Source organism: Blennius ocellaris (assembly GCF_963422515.1).
Source record: "Blennius ocellaris genome assembly, chromosome: 1".
Classification (NCBI taxonomy): domain Eukaryota; kingdom Metazoa; phylum Chordata; class Actinopteri; order Blenniiformes; family Blenniidae; genus Blennius; species Blennius ocellaris.
In genome coordinates, this window is record NC_137650.1 from 25,168,785 (window position 1) to 25,194,503 (window position 25,719).

The 25,719-nt window shown below is 40.7% G+C and overlaps 1 protein-coding gene across 2 annotated transcripts; it reads right to left on the bottom strand.

Moving 5' to 3' along the window:
• Positions 1–25,643, bottom strand: ext2 (exostosin glycosyltransferase 2). Of its 2 annotated transcripts, none has more exons than XM_080506180.1 (15): positions 25,536–25,643; positions 19,712–20,054; positions 19,413–19,636; positions 18,838–18,927; positions 17,691–17,807; positions 17,299–17,494; positions 16,925–17,064; positions 16,718–16,811; positions 11,624–11,755; positions 7,735–7,924; positions 4,575–4,741; positions 3,317–3,460; positions 2,971–3,099; positions 2,256–2,338; positions 1–1,267 (listed from the first exon to the last, which is right to left on the bottom strand). In XM_080506180.1, the coding sequence occupies exons 2-15, from the start codon at positions 20,024–20,026 to the stop codon at positions 1,129–1,131; spliced, it is 2,160 nt and encodes a 719-aa protein (XP_080362306.1). In that variant the 5' UTR covers positions 20,027–20,054; positions 25,536–25,643; the 3' UTR covers positions 1–1,128. The 2 variants fall into 2 exon arrangements, with proteins under 2 accessions (XP_080362306.1, XP_080362307.1); XM_080506181.1 differs by lacking the exon at positions 25,536–25,643 and adding an exon at positions 22,242–22,257.
• Between the last annotated feature and the right edge of the window lie 76 nt (positions 25,644–25,719).

Here is a 25,719-nt window from a genome sequence, read left to right on the forward strand (position 1 = left end):
AACATTTTAAAGGTTGCACTGTTTTTATCGTCACACCCTGACTACTGAAGAGAGGACCACCGGTAAAGAAAAAGGACAAAAAGAAATTAAATCTACAACAACAATAATAATAATAATAATAATAATAATAAAAAAGACAAAACATGAAAAGTTTATACACATCTTCTTTGAAAATGCGGACTTGAGAATCATCTCATCTTTCATCTGTACATCTTCTGCAATGTTTGTGGAGCACAGGAATAATGAAGTGACTTCATGGATGCTTTACTAAGCATCACTGGTTTTTGTTTTACATATATTTAAATATATACATAAAATGCTCACACGGGGAGTTAAAGGAAAGGAAAGGAAAGGAAAAGAAAAACCCAACTCCCCCTCAAAAACTAGAGCTCAAACTGTTCCAGTAGCTCAAGCATCTATTCTTTAAATCAGCAGTTACTCACTCTAAATATTAGATTTGTAGTACCAGCTTTGTCTGATGCGCCGATCTGACTGTGTGAAACATTTATTGTACATCATCCGTGTGTCGTCACATTTAATCAACTGCTGAGTAAAGTCTGCACAGATGTTACCGAATCATCTACTTGTGGAAGATCGGCATGTAATACTTTGTCTTTGCGTACAGTACAATTAAAAGGACAAGGTCGGTTTTTGAGCTTTTCAAGACAAGGAAAAAAAGCATTATTGCTGCATGTTAAACTATGACTATTGTACAGCGCTGCGGCAAATAAATACACATTTATACAATGTTCGGATGACTCTAGAGGAGAAGGAGCTCAAAGTTTGCGGCTTCAGAACAGTGAAGAGCCTCGGCGTGTTCAACTATCGGACTCAATGTGACCCTCAACTTGTACATTTAAGACTAATAAAGAAAATAGCACAGCTCCCAATACCATCCCCAGGCTTGTGTCTGTGTCCTCTGTCATCCCAATAGTAACCATAATGTATTCTGGATTTGTGATTCCAACATAAATAAGAAATTAACAGAAAGAAGATAATGAAGCCCATTGTAACTGAAGGGTAGGTGATGGTCTGAAAATGGAAACCTCCAGATGAAAAGTAAAATGTTCCTGGAAGGTGCCGATGTACTGACAACCTGAAGAAACCCAGGCGTCTGTTGTGGGCTGGTCAGAGACTGCCGATGTTGGGGAAGCTCTTGAGCTTCTCTGGAAAGTCGTCCTTGTAGAGTACCGGGTCCGCTCGGTGTTCCACCACCTTCAGAGGCATCGTCCCAAAAACCGAGGCAAACTTGTTGATGCACTCAGATCTGCAGGTGAAAACAACTTCCGTCATTTTCTAGAGCACACTTCTTCTGCCACAAGTGTGTGTTGTTAAAGGCTATTGCAAGACTCATTTACTTTTGTGTTTGTAACATTTTATAGTGTGAAAAATCCCTTCTTTTTTTTAAAGTGCAAAACTGACCTAAATTACAAAGTACTTCACAACTTCTCACAAACAAACCCCAAATGTCAAAAAATCCTCAAAGAGTTGAACCATGAAAGCTTTATAAAAACTCTATTCATACCCTGCACAGTAGTACTGTACTGCAAAATATCCTATTTTCAGGAAAGTAGTGCATTTTGTAATTGTCGTTAACTTCTAATGGTTTGTTTTAAAGATACAAGAAGAAATGCTGAAATAACCTTGTATGGTCACTTGTCCAATAATTAATAAAAAGCTAGGATAAATCCAGTTAGGCCATTTCCCTAAAGTTTGTTTTCTGTACGGTTCTATATACAACAAACTGAATATAAATAAAGTGCAGGCTCTGTCTACTTGTAACCTGCAATGACTGATCTGGAATTAATTAATTAATTAATTTTTCATGTTTAAACATTATCATTGTCAAGTCTTAAAAAGCAGACAACTACTTTCATAGTTTCAATATTTTACATTTTTAACAAAGTCTTCTTGTAAACACTGCTTAACAAATAACGCAAAGTAGAATTAAACAAAAAATGTGCCTTGGTGTTAAACAAACATGGAGAAAACGTTCCACAAAACTGTATTTTAAATCCATCAATATTTAAACCTAATGGAAGATGCCATAATTAGAAAAGAAAAAAAATATTCCACCACTGGTTTTCTGCAAAATTCCAAAGCAGGATCTTCTAACAAAAGAGCAACACATGCATGTGATGTCCAGCTGCAGTCAGTTAGCACACAGACACACAACACGCAAATAAAATAAATGAATAAACCGATTACACTGTGGATTCAATTGATCCAGATTTTCCAAAAACAAACAGGCATACCTCTCCACCATGTGCGTCTGATCGAGGGAGAGTCCATCAATGGCAGTACATTCAGGGCACTTGAACTTTTTCCTCGGGGTCACCTAAAGAAAAATAAAACAAATGAGTCAAACGGGTAATGTCCGTTCACTTCTACACTTTGTTCTAAAGACACAACCCTTCGCCCTTTAAAACTAAACCGTGACTTCCGACATGAGTTTTTCCCTCACTTGACAAGATGAAGACGACGACCTAATCTTCATCAGGGCAGTTAGACAAAGATGATTTATTGTCGTCTAAACTTTATCAACACCCCGGGACGTGCCAGCACTCCGGACCAAGGCACACAGAGGAGGGAAGATGGACGACATGGTGTTGGGAGTGTTTTGTGAAGGAACTTGTTGGGAGCTGGAACCTTGGCTGCAGGTGTAGGGAAGTGTGCAGCCTGTGATTTGATGGCAGGGTGTGCATGAAACCCGGCAAGCTTAAGAAAACACACTGGGGGGGGGGTGCCAGTGAGTGACACTCAGATAAGGGAGGTTGAGGTCAGGCTTTAGCTCATGGCCCCCTGCACCTGGGCACAGTGAGTGTGATGGGGTGGAGTGGGGGAGCAGCATTGATGTTGAAGGGTGATAGCTGATCAGACCCAGAGATCCCGGAATGCAATGTTGGGCTTCAGCCTCCCACTGGAAGTTAAATAAGACATAGAATAGCAGTCGAGAGCAGGGAAATGTACCTTTATGGGGGCTTTGCCTGTAATGTTCGCCACCAGGAAGTTCATGGCAATATCTTCACAGTTCATGTGAGCATCCACCCAGTTCTTGATGTCTCCTGGCATCTTGTATGTGTATAGATAGTTGAAGTACTAGGAAAAAAGATAATTAAATATTTAATATCAACAGTGACATAAGTATCCAAAATATGCAGGAGAAATGGAGGTGCGAGATTTTCTAAATATTTATATCTGAAATGAGCCGTGTATGTGAGCTTGAGAGCTTAGAATTATTAAAACCGACAAGCCCTTGAGAGAAACACAGAGAGAGAATTAAAGCAGCTGGATATACTCAATTTCCTCTGGTCACCTTGTGGTAGAAGGCAACGCCGGTAAGAACCATGGAGACCTCGTTGGTCCATTCTGACTCGTACTTCCACTTCCCCAGTTCATGGTCCCAGAGGTGCAGCCTTCCTGGATAGCCCACCAGCCTGTCTGGGAATTCCCTCCAAACCTGAAGGAAACAGCAATGCAGAAGACAGATTGGCTGAAATTCCTCTTCTGAAGTGGACCAAGGTGACGTTTGATTGCTTACAACAAAGGTCTGGTTAGACTGGAGAGCTTTGACTGGAAGAGGTTCTAGTGTGATTGTGCCGTTAGTGTTGTTCAATAAAATCCTCCGATAGACTTGTCTCCAATAGCAGATGTTTGTTGGTGTGCAAACATATTGTGCAGTTGATACATTTATAAAAAAATCATTGAATTATTCACTTCAATTTCTGGAGCAACAATATTGTCATCTTAGGGTATATTTATAGAGAAAATAAATGAAGAGAGGAGGTGGAGGAAAGGGAAAAACCCCTTTTAACAGGAAGACACGAGTGCAGGACCAGGCTCAGAGGACCGGCAGAAAGAGACAAGACAGAGCCAATAAATCATCACGTTAAGACCTATTAATATATTGAAATAGATAAACATACAATCTAGTTCTGCATCTTGACCAGTGGAGTGAGAAAACAACCATAAAGGTGACTCGTACATATCTTTTGGCTCAAATTCAAGTATTAACCTACATTTACAGATCTCTCAGTTTGACCTGGTCTTTTATCCAACTGTCATGAATAGATGCCAGTTTCTCGCAAACCAAAGCACAAAACAATATTCAGGCTCAAATTCTTTAATAGATGTCTGCTAGTGTCAAATGGTTTACCACCATCAGCCAATCTGATCCCTTTATTGAAAGCAACAAGAATGGTGACCAATCACACGACTTCTCCATTCGGCCTGTAATTCCACGTAATTATCTTTAAACTGAGCACAATTTTATTAAATGGCTTTTAAATGGATTCAGGTGAGTGTGCATTAGTCATCGAGCCCGGGCAGGTATGAGGGCATGGAAAGCATCAGCTTCACAGCTGTCATCATTCTTAACACATCAAACACTTGGAGCAGGCAGTCAAATCCCCGACGAGCACAGAATGAAACCGTAATCTTCCCGAACGACTTTAAACTCAGAGATCAACTCAAAGTGGCTCCATGCCATCACAAGAAGGACGGGAGGCATATTGAAGGTCACCTTCCCCGTCCCTTCTTTTGTTTTTTGTTTTTACTGGGCGTCTATTTCTCACCTCATAACCAAACTGCAGTTCATCAGGTGTCAGCATGATTATATCGTCGTCGATGGCGAGAACGGCTTCCGTCTCGATCTCGTCGAAGGGGAAGAAACGGTTACTCAGTTTGTTCTCTTTGGTTCGCACCACTTTGAGAGGGACGGTCATCTTTGGCCAAAGAGATTCTGCAAGGAGGACAGAAAGCCAAAGGAAAAACAAAACAAAAAATGAGCACATGTACAGTTGAATACACAAAGATAAATTACTTTGTTAGTGCATTTTATCTCTTGATAGAAAATATACCGGAGACAATTGTTACGATTGATATTTGATTGAAAAATGTTATGTCAAGTTGTAAATTTGTCCAATAGAACAGTAAACCGACCATATTTAAAGAGTCTGTTATAAGAAATGAGCACCTCAATGGATTCTAGGTCAATGGAATTATCTTCTAAGTATTTTCTAACACTTCAGAAACCTCCAAAAATTTATATTTGACATTATCGTCATCATGTTTGACCCTTAGCTAGATGAGAACTCTGAAAATTGAGACAATTGACAATTGGTGTTGGCAACGTATATTTATTCCATCTAATCCAGTGTCATGGGGCGCGGCAGCAAACGCAGGAAAAGACACTCACACAGGCTAATTCACAACTAAAGACAATTTTAGAGTCATCAATTAACTTCAAATGCATGTTTTTGTACTGCGAGAGGAAACTGGAGTCGCAACAGAAAACACACTCATGTACAAGGATAACATGCAAACTGCGCACAACATAGAGCACACCTGAAAGACTGATCTCCCTATGAGGTGAGAGAGACAACCACTAAACCACTGTGTGGCCCTATAGATTTTTGTTTGTTTGTTTATTTTATGCCATTTAAAAACAATGAAATCTTCTGGAGATCGTAAAACTCACAAACTACATGCATTTGAATAATTTTGTCTTGAAAAAAACCCTCCAACTTGAATTAATTTGTGCCTAGATTTCTGAAAAAGATTTCCAATACTATGTGAAACTATATAATAATGACAAGTACAAAGTCCCGTGTTCTTGTTCTATGTGTAAATTGAAAGTTTCCATCAGATGCACTGCCTCAGTCAGAGATGTTTTACACCATCAGTGCAAGAAGTGCAAAGAAAGGTTCATGCATTGGGACCAAAGTGCAAGTGTATCCTGTGATTGGCATCAAGTAACAGTTGTTAATTGGAAAGAAACAACAAAAAAAGGCTTAGTTGCTAAATGTGGTCAGTAACACACACAAATAAAAAAAAGATTTCCCTCTGGGAATAATAAAGTATTTCTATTCTAAATTGTTATGAATGTAAAATAGTGGTTGTCATACAACAAACAAAATATACATATATGCCCCGTGACACTGTAAAAAAAATGTATGAACACTTCAAGGGGGGAATCAAGTGCAGAGTTGTAACAACAGTTGTCAGCGAGGGAGATTTTGAAATCTGCTGGCAGTGGAAAACGCTGCTCTGGGACTTTAACTTCACTCACTGACTCGTATCGCAACACTAACCTCAAGCACGTGCAAATCTAACCACACGACGATTCTTCATGAAGCACATCAACAAAGTAGGTTTTTTGTTTTTTTTTCTTTTCAGGGGAGCGCTACAAAAGTCTTGGGCAGTGTCCATGGCACGGACGATGGCACAGTCAGATCACACAGAATGTGTCCGCTCATTAATGGACTAACTCGGGCCTGGCAGCGTATGAGAGGAGCCCCGGCTCCTCCTAACCACGTCTGAGGCCTGCTGTCAAAAGCTATTGTCAGGAGAACTGCTATGTTAAATGCCCAGAGTTTCTTCTTTCACTCTCTCCATGGCACTGTCATCCCTTCTTTTATTTCCAAGGCTGGAAATAGACAGTAAGAGTGAGGGAATTATAGGCTATTATGCGAGGTTTGAAACTTTAGCCCCACCTTGGCATCAGTCAAAAAGCACACTGTCAAGTGTTGTGACGTGCGACTTCTTAAACTGCCTTCAATCACCAATCCCCCCCCCAAAAAAAAAACGAATCCACATGCGAATGCAGCTATTAATTTTAGGTATGTATTATAATCTTATAGATAAGTAGGAGCAACATGTACAAAACAAGCATGCCAGAATGTTTTGTCCAAATGACAAAAAAAAAAAAAAGTACAAAACCTAATTACTGACTTGAGTTGTACAAGCAAAACTACACGTCTTTGACAGCAATTATATTTTGTTGGATATAAAGACAAAGACGAGAGGAAACAAAAGTGGGGGTCTTATTATTTCAGATCAAGGCTGGGAGTGAACAGGGAGGAAATCTGTTTTCATATTGGCCTGAGCCCGTGAGTCTGACCCGTCAATGGCCCCTAGTTAATTCTAATGGGACACAAAGCTCCAGCCAGGCGCCGCTGATGCCTCTAATGAAAAGGCAACTCGCAGCCACGGGTAAGCACTTCAAAGTTGTCTCACTACTTCATTGCATTCGTTAACGCTTACTGCTGTGGGACACATTTCATGGCAAAAAAAAAATACTACGCTTTGCATGCGTCTGTGGGATAAAAAAAAAAAAACTACATACAGTTTTATGCTTTCGTAGCCAGATTAGGTTCAATAATTAGACTGAGCAGTGAATTAAAGAAAGGCACTTATACTCCTGACAGTTTTTCACAAGAACTGATCGGTGCCAGAAAACGATTTAAAATAATAGTTTCTGATCAGACTGTAACTGAGATGTACAAATTGACTGCAAGTATTTTAAATCTACTGTATGTTTGCTCATTCTTAAAATAAGGAGATGTTAGGAAGGGATAATTGATCATTTTGCCAAATATTAACTGCTCCTGTGTGAGGGCAGCTTATTGTAACAGTGTTTATTTGGGATGGATGAGGTTTGTCTTGAAGGGAGACAAGAACACGACAAGATCACGGAACTGGGAAAAATGAGGCCAACTCACTGAACGTTTTATTAATCAGTTCTACATTGTGACCAGTTTACCCATCACTACCACTGAACAACAGCCCCCCCAGTGCAAGTACTGTTTCGACACCTGTTGCAGATTAATTGTGCAATATATTGATAATCCCATGTATGTTCATTCTGTGTTTGATCTATGTGGCTCATTTAGCTGGACCCATTTTAAGTTTATCTTATTGCCAACATTTATTCTCTTTTACTGTTCTACTGACCTTCAGGAGGACTTTTGTCCTGGTTGTTCCACACCACCACCAGCTTAGCCAGGCTGGGCACCTTGGAAATTTCTGTGATGACCCTGAAAAGACTTTCAATGCGATCGTAGGTTAGGACCACAGCAGTGAACCCAGGAGTCCTTGGTGGGATGAGTGGCAAAAAGAGGGGGCTGTTTACACTGGCCCATTTCTGCACAAGAGAGGAGACAGAAAAAAGACACAAGCTGTAGAGGACATAAACATATACACATAAAAACCTTTCACCAATTTCCATGTAAAGCAATAGTGATGGTAGCCTAGCCTACAGGGCACTACTCCTGGTCCTGAAGGGCCACGACAACACGTTGATTAAATTCAGGTCTGTTGGATCAGAAAGAGGCTGAAAGCATGCAGGATTGTGGCTCTTCAGGAAAAGGAGTGCCCACCAAAATGAAAGCCTTACAGAAGCAGCAGCACTGACTGGAGCTGCAGGTGAAGAAACCGGGTGGATTCCGGCTTCTCTGAAGTTATGAAAAAGTAAAACTCTGTAGGGAAATGGGGTAGGACAAAGAAGAGGAAGAAGAAAGAGGAAAAGTAAACTTTGCCAGGCTGCGACTTGTTGTCGTCTATCGGCAGTGTGAAACTTGGCTTTTCTTTTATTACTCGCCTTTAAAATGGCCTGTAAACCCTGGGAGTCGCACTGACTCCAGGTTGGATCAAATGACACTGTTAAAAGAAGGAAACCGCAGGAGAGTTTTCTGATGGTATGCGTGTACTTAAGTGCTCAACTTAAAAAAAAAAAAAAAGAAGTACAAACCAGTCAGCCAGCATGCTCATGATAACATTTCCTCCTCAGGTTGCTTCTTTTTCAGAAACTAAAGAGAAGCTGAAGCTCTCACTCCTAAAGATAAAGTGACATGACACTTGCTACAGTAGGAGCGTGAGAATTTTCTCTTCATAAACTTCATCAGAGTCACGGTATAAATGCTTCAGCTTGGGTACAATGACAGTCGGTCTGGGAGGGGCAAAACCAGTGCAATCCAGCACAGTAAATCTGTGGGCTTCTTGAAGTACACGTAAACCCCGTTTCTCCACTGGTCCCAGGTGGCCACTGAGTGATTATGTGGCTCCTTCCACAGCATCAACACAAGTCTGTCAACAGAGACACAGCCACTGCTTTCTACTCGACATCAGTCACTCCATCACCTATAAAAGCTGGCTTTACTAGCAAGTGGAAACTTCCCTGTGGTCTTTCTCACATTGTCAACACAAGGAGAAGAGGGAAATAATTAAACTAACACATATACTCCGTGCACATGCATTAAAACAGAATAAAAGCTGCTGAGACCACTTAAGTCATTTGTCAAACAGAATCGGTGAGATAAAAAGAAAGCCGCAGCTCAACGCGCCTCCAACAGATCTGAAAGTGGGTTTGTTGCGCTTTACATTCGCATCAAAAGGAAAATGTTTAATTGTCGAGACAAAATGAAGGTCTGCCTCAGGATCAAAGGTCTTTCTTTGTGTGTTTCACACCGATTGTTTTCACTAATAAAGAAGACAGTCAAACTTGGTTCCACTCAATTCAACAACACATTAGTGAGGGAATAATTATCAACTTGAATGCATGTTTGTGTACCAAAAAAAAAGGGAGCTATCAATGTAGACTGACTCCCATCTTTAATTGTAGTGCAATGTTTATAAACAAAGTTGGTACACAACTGTGTATTTTCATTCATTAAGAGTGTGAATGCATTTGTAATTTTGACACCGCTTTAGCCGACTGATCTGAAGAGGAAAATAACTGAAGTTAGAACACTGACTTTCTTTAAGGTTATTTAAAGGTTTCTAATCCCACAGTGCATGAGCAAAGTATGAGTTGTAAAAAGTCCCCCCCATAAGCGATTACGTCATATTTTATAGTCAATGATTACTTCAAAGTGAAACTAAAATCTTTTAATGTTCAGCTACATTTTAACCCTTACAGCTGGGTTTTTACTTTTACATTTCAAGTTGCAACTACTGAAGTAAAGACTTAGAGAATAGAAAGAAGAATATCTCTAAGTGTGCTGTTAATTTCACTTTCATATTTTGAGCTCCCAAACGCAATAAAAAAATGTTTTCAATTCTGGCAACTTTGAAAGTCTGAGGAGCTCAGGGCTTGTAATGTAGAAACCCTGCAAGTATGCCCCCTACCTACGAATCCCAAACAAAAAGCAGCTTGTCCCTTATCCCCCCCCCCTCCAAAGGCACCAGCAATCCTGGGAAATGTGCTTTCAATTACCAGCCTGAAGACTATAGGAGGGAAAATGTCTGCCTGATTTATTTAGTGCTGTGTGCAAGTTCTTCTCGCCATCCATTCACTGAAGCCATCCAGAAAACACTTCATCTCCCTCCGAGGCAGAAATGGCCAAAGGTCTGCACCCCGACACAATTAACCTCCTCTCAGTCTGAACAGGCCGGAGACCGGTGTAATGCTCACAGATTAGAAGAGAGGTTTGGGGGCTCTTACAAAATGATCTGACACAAGGGGGCAACGTCAAGTGTAGCGGTTGGAATACGAGATGCCCAACAACCAAAATCTACAAGGGCAGCTTACAATTCTAGCTGGACGAGACCGTTTAATTGGACGCTTGTCTTTGTTCTTGTAGACATGCACAGAGGTGGAATTGATTGGTTGCTGAAATCATGTTGCCTTCACAATGATAGGCTGCTATAAACGTGCTTTGAGCAATTTCAGGTTGAAGGACAACGTCATAAAAACAGTCAATAGTGAGCCGAGACAGCACAACGTGACTCTCTGTAGTCGTCCAAAAATTAACTCTGCCAGGTTTTTTTTTCAGGTTTACACCTACCAGTCACTTGGTTTTGTTTTTCCTCTGCTCTTGTTTATCAGTTGTTTCTTCCAGTCGGGTTTTGGTGCAGCGCTCGAGTGTTTATATAGAACAGCTCAACCTGTACCAGTTGGGCTATTCGAAGTGTGTGTCTCAGACTTCAAAAACTCACATGTTTACGTGTACTTTCCAAGTCGAGCTTCAGTCCAACTGACGCAATATTGGGTGTCATGTAAACATGGTGACTGAATCCTGAGTGACCTTACAGATTTTAACAGATCGATCAGAAAACATTCCACTGTTTACACTTGAGATTTACCATTAGGACTGTCACTTCTCTAATCTTCGGCTTTTAGAGGATTTACTTAAACTGGCACCCTAGTAGATAGCTGACAGATCCAACGGCATTATTATGCATCAATGCACATGGTGTCTTATACATGCTTCTATCCCACAGACGAAGGATGGAGAAGACTCCAGATCAGACCGGGCTGATTAACAGCTCCTGAGAGATGATGGCCCAGCCAAGATGTCTGCAGCCACAAACTCCCACAACCACAGGGATGCTAAACACACACACGCCATTCTTCACATCCAGCATATTCTCTACAAACACAATGACTCAGTCATACAGGAACTTATTTTTCACCGCAACTGGAGGCATCCTCTGAGCGCAGAACTGCTGACACAAACTGGCTGCCTCGGACCAAATCTGGGCGTTTTAACAGACTGAGGAGCACTTCATGTGTGGCACTTCAGAAAGAGACGAAACATCTTCTGTCACTAGACAGAAGTCTTTTGACGAACAAGGCACAGGAAAGTGGAAAAACTTATGCGGCACGGCGACCATCTGCATAGCCAGAGTGCAACAAGTGTCATTCAAATATCTGCAATGGAAAGAGTGATCCAACTGGTTGGCTCGGAGCGGTAAACCAAAGAGCTGTAGACGTCAAATGGATGTGTTTTGTAAAAGAGCAGCCCTCAGGTATTGAGACCGAGGAAACATCAGAACGTAACTGTTTGAACACATTTGATATGGTGGACATCTTGCTCAAAATCAAGTGTGCACAGGTACATACCACCACAGGTGGGTTGTTCCACTGTTCATAGCTGTGTGCAGCGTATGGGTAAATGCGGTCGTTGATGATCTGCAACGTTGTCAAGCCGATAGCCTTCATGGAGCTGAAGTAAGCTTCCCAGAACCAGCGTGCCTATAGACAAAGGGAGCACAAGTTTTTAAAAATCATGAGACATGTTGTACAGAACTGACAGTTCAGGATTAACACACTCCTGCACTGATATAGATAAGAGAGTTTCTCTGGCTGTCCATTTTTGAAAATGCACTGTCAACAAGGGAGTAGTCAATTATTTGAAACTGTAGCCACCATAATAGGTTTGACCAAATGTGTAACACTAAATAATTGTGCCGATGCATTTGAAAGAAAGATAATGACAGCAGCCAACAATTATTGACCCGAACCTCACAAAAAGATATTACATTCAGATGTCGGTGTGTTATTACCATTTTTTTGTGGTATTTTCAAACCAGAGAGTATGCACATTACAGAGGAAAACAGTTGTGTGAAGTCATAAATGTAAAATCCAGATATGTCCGCCTCAGTGCACATCTTTTAAGGCAATTTCTTAAGCCTCTTCAATGTCTTATCCTTCAACAACTCCTCGTCTGAAGCTCTATCCAATCTCTTTTCATTGCACAGGTTTCATTTCAGATCTCTGCTTTGAACAGCAGACTTTATGATAAGTGAACTCTTAACCCATCTACACCTCTCCACTATCCTTTTCCCCGCAAACACTGCGAGCATGAAAGATTGTGTGCACGTTCAGTCTGTGCACTTCCTGTATTTTTGTTGAAGTGGGACTATTAGGGAACATCCTGGGACAGTTCAAAGTTGAAAGGACTCTACAAGAGTTAATGAAGCGTCAAATAAAGTCTTTCCCCCGGAGGCAGGACGCTATACTCCTCCAAATGCACCTTTCTGCCTGAATCCAAATCAAACAATTCTGCTGTAGAACATGTGAATATTTGTAGTGAAGAGCCATCTGCTGAACATGTAATGCAGCTGATATAAAGTCGTTCATGTGTCAGTCTCATTATTTGCTTTTGTGCATTCCTTCTGTTAAATAAACATATTTTCAACAACTGTGTCTAAACGAGCACTGTCTGTTTGGACCAAAAGACTGAGGATGTATACCAAGATAAAAACAGCACTTATTTTTACAGAGGGGGTTAGGAGAATCCAAAAAGACTTTCTAATCTCGGGGGGGAATCCCAACGGCTCATAAATCAGCCAGTGATGAAAGTTTCTTTTTCCGACCGGGAGGAGGTATAAAGCAAACTGTGCTGGCCCAAGGGCCCATCCCGTCGCCCTCCACCCTCTCCCAGCGCCTGCAGGAATTTTTATGAGCAGGGAAGAACAGGCATCATTGCAAGAAAAAAAAGAGAGACCCGTACTGCATCTTCCAACAGCAGCCTTTGGACCGCAGTTCACGCACTCGATTCTCGTTTGTTTGACTGCTTGAAAAAGAATGTGAAGCCGTACCGACACAGCCACACCGTGCACAAGCCAAGAGCTAACCAAAATGTATTCCTTCAAATTAGAGATACGTGTATTGGAAATTAAAACTATAAACCTGCAAATTGTAGGAACTAATGCAAGACAAATGGAGCAGCCAACCTGATGTAATGCCTAGTTGAAATTAAATAATCTTCTGATTTCCCTGCAGTTTAGTGAAGTCTCCACTTGCTCTCACTCTTTGATTGTTTAACATAGCTGGAGTTAAAAAAGCTGACGCACAGAGAGAGACGAAGTGACAGTAATCTACATTGCTTTGTTTAACTCTGTGAAAGTTGTCAAGTGTCTGACAGACGATTAAACCTATAGACCAGAATTGGCAGCCACTGAGCTGTGGACACAAGCAGGGAATCATTAGTGTATTTGACATATCGGTAATCAAAAGCAGCAGTAAAACCAAATCTGTTCCAATCGTGAGAGGTCCTCACTGGGAATATTATTTTCTTCAAGATTTATTAACGCTTCACTTTTAACTGTGATCAAAACATTTCCACACACACACATGCACATGTGCAGATATTACTTGTTAATATTAATTACCCAGTGTAAATCAATCCTTATTAAAATAGCTCAACTAAGAAACAAGCTCGCAGGACTTTCGGCCTAGTTGACGACATCTGAAGAGCACTGCCTTAGTAGCCGGGTTCATGTGGTATTACAGGGTGCTGGTGATGCAGATTAATGACAATGGAAAAAAAAAAGGTAAAAAAAAAAAAAGAAGATAAAAACCTTCACAATTGTACCATGTCCGCCTCTGCTCAGTCCCTTCAAGGTCATATTGAACTTTAGCTTGTTAAGTTCTGACTACTCCAGAACTTCTTGCATTAAAAGATTAAGATTCTGACAGGAGGCCTTGGATTACTTTACTGACTGACTGAGTAAAAAGATGCAATGCCTGCCAGGATTCTATTCAGCTACGAATAAAAGAAAATTGGGGGATTAAAGAAAAAAAAAAGATTTATGAGGGTGAAAATTACATGATGCAGTCAATTAAGCAAGCGATCGCCAACACACAGTGTGTGAAAGACAACAACAATGCTGGAAATATGGGTTAAACGCTGCTTGTCAGGTCAGACCTTAATCTCAAAGCAGTAGCAAGAGGATAAAATCCACCCTTGGCTCTGACTCCCTCCTCCCATCTCATGAAATCTAATTTAATAACGGAATTGATTTGACTGTGCTAATCTAATAAAGATCTGGAGTGTATGTGTCCTAGTCTGAGGGTACGACCCAAACAAAGCTCATGGGAGCAAGTACACAAACATAGGCTCAGCGGTCTCACTTGAACACTGTTAACATTTCCCAGCTGTTTACTATGTGGCCTTAGAAAATGTGACTTTAGTGGATGCTATTACATCATCTCAAACATGAGATTTGTCGTTTCAACTGAGAGAAGTGCAACAGCCATCATAATGTAAGCATCCCAAGAGATCCTGTACGGGATGAACTAAAAGCCCACAGTACCTCATTGTTTTGTTGTCTGGCTGTGGTATTTCATAAAGGAATCTGATAAAAGGCACCACATAATGAACAATAATATACCATTTGAGGAGACAGAACAATTATTAGCTTTAGTTATTCGGATTTATGGCACTTAACCACATCACACAAATGAAATAATCTTTGAAAGCCATGTTTTATAGAGAAGCCAACATTTCTGACACTATAGGTCACATATGGGCAGCTCTGATTATTGTGGAGTACACCGAAAAAAGAAAAAAGAAAGAGATAATTGCTACTGATCATATGTTATGCACACCAGTTAAATGAAAGTATTAATAGTCTTTTCCACTTCAAATGTTGTATACAAGCCCATTACAAATGAAAAGAGGGTCAAATGGAGTTAAAATTGTTCTCCTAATAACATGTGAAACCAATAATGTGTCAATTTCTTTCATTTTATTTTATTTTTATTGGGTCGCAGGCATTATGACGACGAAACCACGTGTGACCTGCAAGTTTTAACTTCTCTATCTTCCGACTCCTGAAAGTATAATATATGTCGACAATATCCTAATCTGTACCAGTGCTTCCCAGAGCTCTTCCAGAAGTACCACTGCTTTGGATGTTTTCAATGTCTCCTGGCTCCAACACACCTGATTCAAATGAATGGGCCATCATGGAGCTCACACAAAACCTGATAAATTGCCATTCATTTGAATCAGGTGTGTTGGAGCAATGAGACATCCAAAACATGAAGGACAGTAACTCCCCAAAATAACAAAAGAACAATTTCCTACTATAAAAGAAAAGCACACACAATATCTGTTACTATTTTTACATTTCAAGGGTTAAGTCACAACACATGGGAAGACAGTCGCACTGCATAACCAGGTGCTGTTGAGCCCTCTGCTGGATAAACAATGGAAATAGATTGCCTCTGTCAAAATTCGAGAAATCCATGTTTGAGCCTATTAGAATAGCACTAGTGCAACTGTCATCTGAATGAAATATTCATCCATTACCATGTATATTTTTTTGTGGTCTGTTATAATTAATAATGTTTAATGAATGCACTGTAGTGACTTTAAATATTCATTTACAGATATGTTTAAATATCTTCTTTAAATAGAGAATTCTTCTATGAAAGAAGAATTCTATTGTTTTGACATTTTTCTCAAATCGGAAAGAACATTACCCTTTTTCCCCCCAAATAAATCCCATTGTGTGGTAAATCTAAAATGTATTGAAGTTTCACTATTGGTATACTATAGATATAATATAATACATAGATATAACTACATATGCTTGCAATGCAAAGAGTGTATGGCTAAAACGAGCAATGTGTCAGGTGCGGGATCTTGCTTTCTTAGTTTCTGTCTGTGATGTAATGTTGCTAGTGTTTATTATGTAAAAAAAAAATGTATTTGCAGTCGGTGGAGTAGACCATCAGAGCAGGCAGAGGAGTACTGTGACTACTGGGTAACAATACTACAGCTAAAGTACTGCTGAGAGTCGTATTCAGCAGACCAGCCCTTCAACCAAAACTAGAAAGCCATATTTCTGAGCTTGTCTGGTGTAATCCTACCCTGAGTTCATCTTTGAGCTCTTGGCCCAACCTGTGTGTTTGGCCAGTATAATTGGTAAATGGACTAGAGTTGATACAAGGGAATGAAGAGCAGCTGAACTGGTGCAGCACTTTTCTCATGGTTGCTTTCACATTTGTTTATTGTGGCTCAATGCAGATATCAAGTGGAAAGAAAGAAAGCTATCTTCTGTGCATTTCAGTCAAGCTAAAATCAACATAGCTGAATCCTCTAAAAGCCTTTTCGAATCTAGACCAAGCAAAAGAGGAAATTCAAACTCGGGGGGGGGGGGGGGGGGGGGGAGGGGAGACTGAGGTTGGGTTCCAAATTCCTGTCTCTTGTATATCACGCAATTTGCTTCATCTTCCACAGATCTGGTTTGTCGAGTGGTAAAGAAATTGGAATGTCTTAAAAATGAAAAGGCTCAATCACGTACCAGCCCCACTGATGACTTTATCAGACTAAGCTCTCAAAGAACCAACAAAATCGTGCACTTTAGTTACAGATTCGTGTTTACTGCAGGCTGTCTTTTTAGGTGCAGTGTGACATTTACCTGTCTCTGCATTTCTTCAACTTGTCTGGAAGGAATACTCTTCAGGATGGTGTACATATCCGATAGTTTCTCCTCTGGAATAACCACAGATGCCCTATAGAGAAAGAAAGGGGGGGAAAAAAAGAAAAGAAATACATATAGTCAAATCAAAATCCGGGGCTGTCAAACTATTTGATATTTTTCCACAGCTCTATGACACAGGCAGACCTTTTCCAGTCAAGCACTTCAGAGAATGGCAGGATGTAGGAATCGGCCAGGATGACTGGGACACACCCAGCCTGCAGCACATCACTGAGGGCAGCTTGACCCAAACGAGCCCCTCGCAAGACCACACAGAAGGAAGACTCCTGCAGAGAGAAGTGGGTATATCTTTGATCTAGGTAGATGATGAAACTGCAAACTAACAAAACATTTAACAATAATTTCCCTTTTAGCTTCCTTGCTTCAGGCCTTGCTCATAAACAAGAGTCAGGAACTTCATTCCCCAGACTTGCAAAACAGTTCAACAAGTTCTTTCAAAAGGCAAATGATGTACACACACACAAATAGTAACAGCACTTAAAAGTTTCTCACAGCCGCACCTGCAGGATCTGTGGGTAGTCATACACCTGCCCCTTATAGCAGCGTTTTCGTGCAGACGCGGCGCCCTGGGACAGGTTGCTGCACTTGTCGAGGAGCAGCAGTGCCTCTCCGTTCTCCTGCTTCAGACGCTCCAGTTCGGCTCGATACTCTCGGTGAATAGCCGTTTGAGAAGACAGAATAAAGTAGCGTCGGGGCCTGGGAAAGTCAGAGATAGGAAACGAGTCATCGGGCTAAATTTTATGGGGTAAACCACAAATAACTCCTTCCTCGAGAGCAGTGTTTCTTGCAGAGTTCATAGAGATATCTTTAATCCAAGACAAATGGGCTAAAGTAACTTGGTACCGATGCGGCCCATAAACAAGACAAAGAAAAATTAGGTGCGATATCTCACCCTGGCTGTTTCTCAGGCAGCTCAACGTCTGCAGAGAGGGGGCTGTACACTGGGATGCTGACGTCATAACCCTGTCTGTAGGTCCAAGTGGAGAAACCGCCACCAGCCAGAAGTGCTCTACAAGAGACAACGCTGGATTAAAACGATGCATTAAAACAATGAAGACACAAACAACGTACCCTTCTCCTTTGTCTCGTGCTGTTGTGACACATAAAACGAGACTAAATGCCCTGGATAAAAAGGTCCCAGAATGTGTGCTTGGTGATGAAATTTATTTTGTATCCGCTTTTATTCTCAGGTAAAGCGAATATAAAGTGGAAACATACCATGACCAACACCTGGTTCTGATGAAGCTGCATGCCAAATGGACTCCATCTGGATGAGCGCAGGAAATTCCTTACAGCTAAAGATAGTGTTTGCTGTCCCAAAACTGGGTTTTCATAAACCCAGCCTCCTCCATCCTGAACCATCAGTCTAGCCTAGAGCACATATTCAGACATATGGCTCTTTGCTGGTAAAAGCAACCAGATTTATCATATCACAGCAAGGCCTCTGGGAAATATGTTATTTCCTACCCGCTTGTAAATACTACTTTCATCTTCATTAGATGATCATTCATAGTAGTTTGTGAGAGACCACTTTTGGTGAAATGCCACTTAGGTCTTTGTAAAACGCGTTTACTTGGAAATTAATATCAAATCACATTGTTAAGTTACATGAAGGAAGTTATAGACTTGAATCGTAAAAACTTACCCCAATGTTTATTTTTTCTTTTGTTTCAATACGGTTTGCACCAGTCAAATGTATTTTGTTGTTTCAGAGGAGTTTAGGATGTTGGCCACAGAGCCCAGGGACGACATTTCCCTTTTAATTTAGTCATTAGTGACTCACAACAAGCAGGTTTTGCATGTAAATCACAATCGGGGACAACTGTGTTGTGGACCAATGTGGCACTTCCTGTGCCTCAGCTGTTAACCAGACTGCAGGCAAGTGCCCGTCACTGGAAAGAGATACACTTGCCGAGAAGAGTAAACTGAACCCTACCCAGACCAATATCGAAGTCGGAGCCAAACAAGCCTGAACAGGTCTTCGTTTGAAATGAATGAACCCAATTTCAAACACAAGTGCTGCTTTTAATATACACTACCTGTCTCTGGGTACGTCTAGAGCTGTATTATAGTCCGGAGGGCCTCCAGGTAGCATGTTGAAAAGCAAATGATTCATCCCTTTGTCCCACCTGAAAGATATTAGGACAATACATTACTTTCACAGTAAGAAACAAAAAACAAACAAAACCAAGTGAAAGTACACTTTCAAACCCTGTCCACAAACACCTATTTAACAAAAAGGCCAGTTAAATTATTTTGTACCATTATAGATATTATACTATTGTAAGATAGAAATACACATTGTCATGTACCATTTTAAATTCTAAAGAATTACCTTTCGTAAGAGGCAATTCCTTTTTAAGAGGTGACTCATCAAAGAATATATGGTATTAGAGATGTATGTTTTAAAATGTAACAATATTGTACAATTAGAATCGATTCTGCAATAAAATGAACCCACAAGAGGACTCAATTGTGTTCAAATCACACAGGCTAATTCAGTGATTCAAAACGTTAGTTCTGGTTATAATGATTCAAATAAAAGAAACATTTAAACTTCGTTACATCGACAGGATGAAACTGATGTAGACTTGAGTGAACAGTAAACCTTTACCTGGGGAGCATTGCGAGAGCCTGTGCCGTCTCTCTGATCCGCAAGGAATTCTGATTTAGCACATCAATAGACGGGATAAATAAGCAAGCCCGAGTGACATCGTCAGTGTAAAAATCACTGTCACAAATGGCACTGAGCAGGTCGTTGTATTCTCGGGACAGTCCCGTGCTGCTGATGGGAACTCCCAACTCATCCACAAACCTCTGCAGCGAATAGATGTACACCTGCAAACAGTCCTTTCAAAAGTGAGTCAGAGCTTGAACAAGTAATAGGCAAATTCTGTTGCACTGTGGGGTTACCTTAATTTTATTCTTTGGATTGTAGCCACACCTGTATACGTCAAAGCAGGTGTGCATGCGACAGCTTAGGTCGCCCCGTTCAGATATTGAGCTGGAGGCTGGCAGCCGGATCAAAGGGGCATCGTGCACAGTGCGCTTGTCGATGGTCCAGTCAGTGGTGGATTCAATGGAGTGAGGCCAGAACTGAAACATCCCGGTGGCGATCAGGCCAAGTAGCACTACTGAGAAGAGGGTGATGTAGTAGATGCGGTGCTTCGTCTTCATCCGTGGGATGAGAGCAGGGCCCCGAGAGCTGTATTTCCCAGAGGCATACATCACTGACACCTGCACCTCCAGACCGTTGCTGTAAAGGCAATATGACAGGACCAATGATGACACCGACCTTTCTGCATAACAGTTGTGTAACTTGAATAATAATAATAATAATAATAATAACAAGAATAATATTGAACATAATTCACAAAACGAACAAAAAAAAACCCTGTTAAAACAATACATGTTTTAACACTTAAAAGATGATCATAAACATTATAACCTACTGAAAATGCTTTTCCTCCTCTAATAAAAGGGCAGGAGGCACTTAAAAAAAAAGAAGAAAAAAAAGATTGACTCTGGATGGCTCCTTCCCTCGGAATGACATTACAAAAGGCTGTGGTCCATCCAGAGGACAAACCACACACACACACACACACACACACACACACACACACACACACACACACACACACACACACACACACACACACACACACACACACACACACACACACACACACACACACACACACACACACACACACACACACACACACACACACACACACACACACACACTCCCACTCCTCATTGACGAGATTGTTCTGTTAATTATCAAAACCAAGTTGTTGTCTGCTTTTGTTGTTGTTGTGTTTGTTTGTTTGTTTGATTTATTTATTTATTTATTTTTGTTCTATGTCCTTTTGCTTTTTGCTTTTGTTATAATTGTTGTCATTATTTAGGTCTTTTGCTCTGTTGTTGCTCAGGCTGGTCTTAATCTCATGGCAGTTGGAAAATATTTAGATCACTGTGGTTAATGTATTATCAAAAAAAAAAAAAAAAAAACAATTGTATGTAGCACTAACAAGGGTATTGTATGTATTTTGTATTTTGTATTTTTTGTATTTATTTTGTTTCACCAAGCATTTCTCTGTCTCTCCTCTCCTCTCCTCTCCTCTCCTCCGAAGAAAAAAGAAAAAAAAAAAAAAAAAAAGGCTGTGGTAACTGACCGGAAACTGGGGCTACCTTTACAGAGAATTTTGCTCTAGCAATAATAAAGTATATCTATTCGGTTAAATTTGGCATAGAAGCATTATAGATTTCATAAACCCAGAAAATGTCACTGAGCCCGTCTGAGCAGAAATACACATTTAATTTCTCAAGATAGATATGCAAATCTTAAAGGGGAGCCAGTGAGGTTGAAACATGACATAACAGGGACATCAGGTTTTTCCAGCATCATTCCTCTTTTCATTGTGTGCCTAGATGTGGTGTCAGTGTCAGCACATTGCCAAACTGAGCATAGTTGCATTGGTATGATCAATGTTACTCCTACATTCCCCAATTGAAAAGAGAACTGAGACAATGCTGAATTACTGTGTTATTGACATGAACAAGCATCATGTGCAATGTCTAAAACCCTTTTATGACAAATGCAAAATACGTCAAACAAACAATGACATTCCAAAATCTCAAATACAATAGAGATGTGGTTCCAATATTTATTTGACATATCTCAACTCCACCCAAAGGACAAAATCCGGTATTCAGAATGTCTGCTTTTTCTATAATCTCAACGTCAATAAAATGTGGATTGGAATTTCCTTCTAGCTTCCTTTTAATCGTGCATTCAGTGTAGCCTTTCCAGATTTAAATTTTTTTTTTAAAAAATCGTTCATACCCAAATATTACCAAGGAAAAGACCATATTTGCTCCAAAAACTAAGAATGCTAAACTGAATGACAATTTCTTTTTCTTTTTGTAGCAGTGAGAGACAATCCTCCTCCATCTACCATCAATTATATGACAATTATATATAAGTGGCTTTGTGAAAGGCAAGTGGCTACACAAACACTGCCATCTCTGTTTTCATCATTATAGTCGCACTCACGTTGGAACGGTTCTATGTTATGGACTGGGGGGAAAGAAAACACATATACAAACACCTTCAATCGATGAGTGGTAGTTAGAAGTCGTGGTCAGGAGGCCAACATGGAAACAAAAACAATGAATAGAAGCCAGAACAAGTTCTAATCTAAGCAGATTTTTAAGCCGCTTTGCCAAAATTTTGTTACGAGATTTCCCCCGCCAACTGCAGCTCGTTTTATCCAGTGTTACGGGTTAACTGGCGGACCAGTGAACTGTGACCAACTTCCTTTAGCGTCCCACGTTACAGCGAGCAGCAGCGGCTGTTAAAAGCCCGACGGAAACCCGCAGCTGCCCTGGCTTAAAGCCGTTTCACCGCATTCACAATGACGCTTCTAAAGTGCCGTACCTTTTCGGAGCGTCCATCCTTGTTTCACGAACATGTGTCAGGTTGCTACTGTCGCTCAGCTGCAGCTGCACGCGCTCACATTAGCGTGTCCCTGATACGTCACAGAGGGGGCGGGGCTCTACGCCCCAGGTCAAAATTCAACAGGAGTCAGGGTGGACAGGTAGTCGCATCTGCTTAAAGCTGGCTCAACCTGTCAGTGTGTCGGTCCTTTAAATCAAACATCAGTTGGAAAACATGCAGGAAGTTGCTTGAATGAGAGATAATGTCTATGAATGTATTTAGTGACAGTATTTATGTTGGCACCTGCCACTTTAAATACACATTACTGTAATATAGATCCATTGTCAAGTGTTGGATTATTTTGCAGTACAAGTAGAAAGGTAATGTGGGGACCTGCTACATCACTGATGGGGCGGGGCTGCAACTCAGGCCACAATTTAACATGAATCAGCTGCCCTGTTCAACCTGTGGCAACTATCAGTGTGTTGATCTGTTAGATCAATCAGTTTTTGTAAGTCATGCAGTTGTTCAATACACCAGGTTGGCCAATGTCACTCCCTGAAATATCAAAGATGCCTTTTACAAAGCTACTAATGTCTATATATAGTCTTTAAAGATGACACACGGAGGACAATTGTATCCATGATTTATGACGTGTGGCCTTTGAAATGAATGCGGATATTCTGAGTACATGTTATTGTGTTGTGGGTGGAGTTGGAAAATGCCATAAATAAATATTGAAACCAGATCTGTATTGTCTTTAGGTCACTCCTCTGATGTGACAATATTTGAGTTTAAAGTATGTGAATGTTTTTCCTTTGGTGTATGCCAGACGTTCTTAATTTTAGTCCTGTTTGTTTTATTTAAAGACATTTTTTGCATGAATAAATATTGTAAATGAGCTGCTTCGTCTTGTAATTAGCATTGTTATATACTAAAATTTACTTATAGGAATGTGGTGATTTAGACAATCGCTTTATTAATATTTTGAGGTGTTGCATCGAAATACAAGGTCTCTTGAACGCATGTTGGGATGCACCGATCCATGATTTTGGATATCTGCCAATACAGACATTATTCCGATACCAGAGCCGTTTGTTTTTTTTATTATGATGATCATCATTATTGTTGATTTTATGAGGCTGTAATACACTCCTCTCTGCAGTAAAGTATTAATTTATGCATGTATTCTCACAAAAGGCAACTTGAGGTTATTATAAGGTCAGAAAAGGAAACAATACAAAATATTTTTGTTCAATTTGGACAATGTTTGGACAATTCATAATAAACTTGTTATATCTTTAACACCTCAGAATCACATTATTAATCCCTCGGGAAATTCTGTGTTTTGTGCGTTAAATATGTCCAAACAGTGACATGTTGCCATGAAACGTTGGTTAGCACAGCACTACTTCTCTAGCGTTGCTCGCTGGCTGCCGCAAACTGTGGAAAGGATTTCCTGACTCATTACTCCGCATCTCATTGAGACCCGCCTCCATTCAGGAAATCCTTTCCCCATTTTGCAGCCAGCAGGCAGAGCCGCCGGCAGGAAAACACTTGTGGACTCTTTTCGGCAGAAGCACAGATGCGGCGTCATGGATCAGAAAGTTCCGGAGGTTGGATCGGAAATGTCCGATCCGTGAATTACGTTGATATTGGAACCCGATACCGATACTGGATAGGCCCCATCCCCATCATACTTTTCAAAAGATACTTGACCCAACAGATCAATACACCGCCAGTAGCCACAGGTTGAACAAGCTTGAGGACTTCTGTGACTGCCCATCCAGTTATTCATGGTAAATTGTGGCCTTGGTTATAGCCCTACCCCTTCAGTGACATTGCAGGACACAATGTCACCATCCTACCCAAAGAATAGAATAGAAATGTTCATTCATCCCTTATTATATTTCTATACAAGGCGAACCAGAAAAACACAGATAATAATTAGTGTTATAGGAATGAAGTATCTCCTGTGGCGCTTTGTACTGCACTTTTGCGGTATTGAGTCTGTTACTGAAGGCGTTCCTGCTCCTGACCAGAACATCATGGAGGAGGTGAGAGACACTGCTCAGAATGAACTGTATCCTCCTCTTTGAGACCCCCTGTACACAGTCCATCTCCACCCCCTCCATGTCGCTGGCTTTTCTGATCAGTTTATTGAGGCTGTCCGTATCAGCCACCCTCAGCCTGCTGCCCCGGCATTCAACAGCAGAAAAAGGATAGCGCTCTCCGCCACAGACTCAGAGACCAGCAACAGGCAAGCGAATGTCAGCAGATATAAGTCACAGTAACGTTTATTTAAAGAGGCAGCGTCACCGTGAATACCGTTACAAACAAATACAATCATAAGAAAAATGTATTCCAGTAATTAACTTCCAACTAATGATTGGTCCAATGATGGGGTTGGTCAAATATGGCTCTTTGGCCTTTCTGCAGTGGCTCCCTAAACCTTTGATGAAATTATGCTGACAAACACTTTATTTATGGACACAGTCATTTTTAAAGGGGCTAAAATGGGCTTTTAAAAAAGGCACAACGAAAATGGGGAAAAATATAGCTGGAAACACAAGAGATGGGGAAATAAAAGTGCTGAAACTGCTGAGAAAAAACAAAAAGTGACTAGGTTTTCTAAAAGATAGAAAAAGAAAGAAAAAAAAGGGGGGGGTTAACAAGGAGCTAAAATTATTATTTTTTTTTAAACAACCTAAAATGTTAACATCGTCTAAATAAAAAAGCTCACGAAGATGGTTGAAACGGTAATTAGGTACAACAGCTGGAAATGTGATCAAATGTTTACCATCAGAAATTGTAATTGAAACTTTAAAAGACAATTCATGTTCATGTATCAAACCTATATGTAAAACTTTAAGAGCAATGTTTACAGGCTGCTTCAGGACAGACGTGAGTACCTGTACAACGACTAAAGCCCCGCCCCCTCAGTGACGTGTCGAGTTCCCAACGTTACATAAGGGCGTGAAGCTGCAGCGGAATCAGACTCATGTTTGTTTAACAAGAACAGGCGCTCACAAAAAGTGCGATGCTTTGAAACGTTATTGGGAATGCGGTTGAGCAGGGTCGCAATTTCCGTAGGGTTTTTAAACATCTGCTGTTGCTAGAAGTAACAACGGACGCGAAAGGAAGTCGCCACAGTAAACAGTCACCATTTAATCCGTAACACAAGAGCGGCAGTTAGCGGGGTAATGTTCAACTCGCGTCATTTTAACACTATAAACCGACACGAGCGATAATATAATTATTTGATCCTATGGTATGGGTGGACGTTTTACTCACCGAGATGTTTAGAGGGACAGACAGCTCCGTCCTAATTCATGATGAATACCCAAGAACGATCTATACTCCAAATACAGTGGTGTTGCTATCACCTCCGAGCTAGCCCTGAACGCCCCGGAAACTACGATACAGCGAGGGAAGTCCTTCCTTCTTCTTTCCGAACAGCTGTGTTTGAGGCGAAACG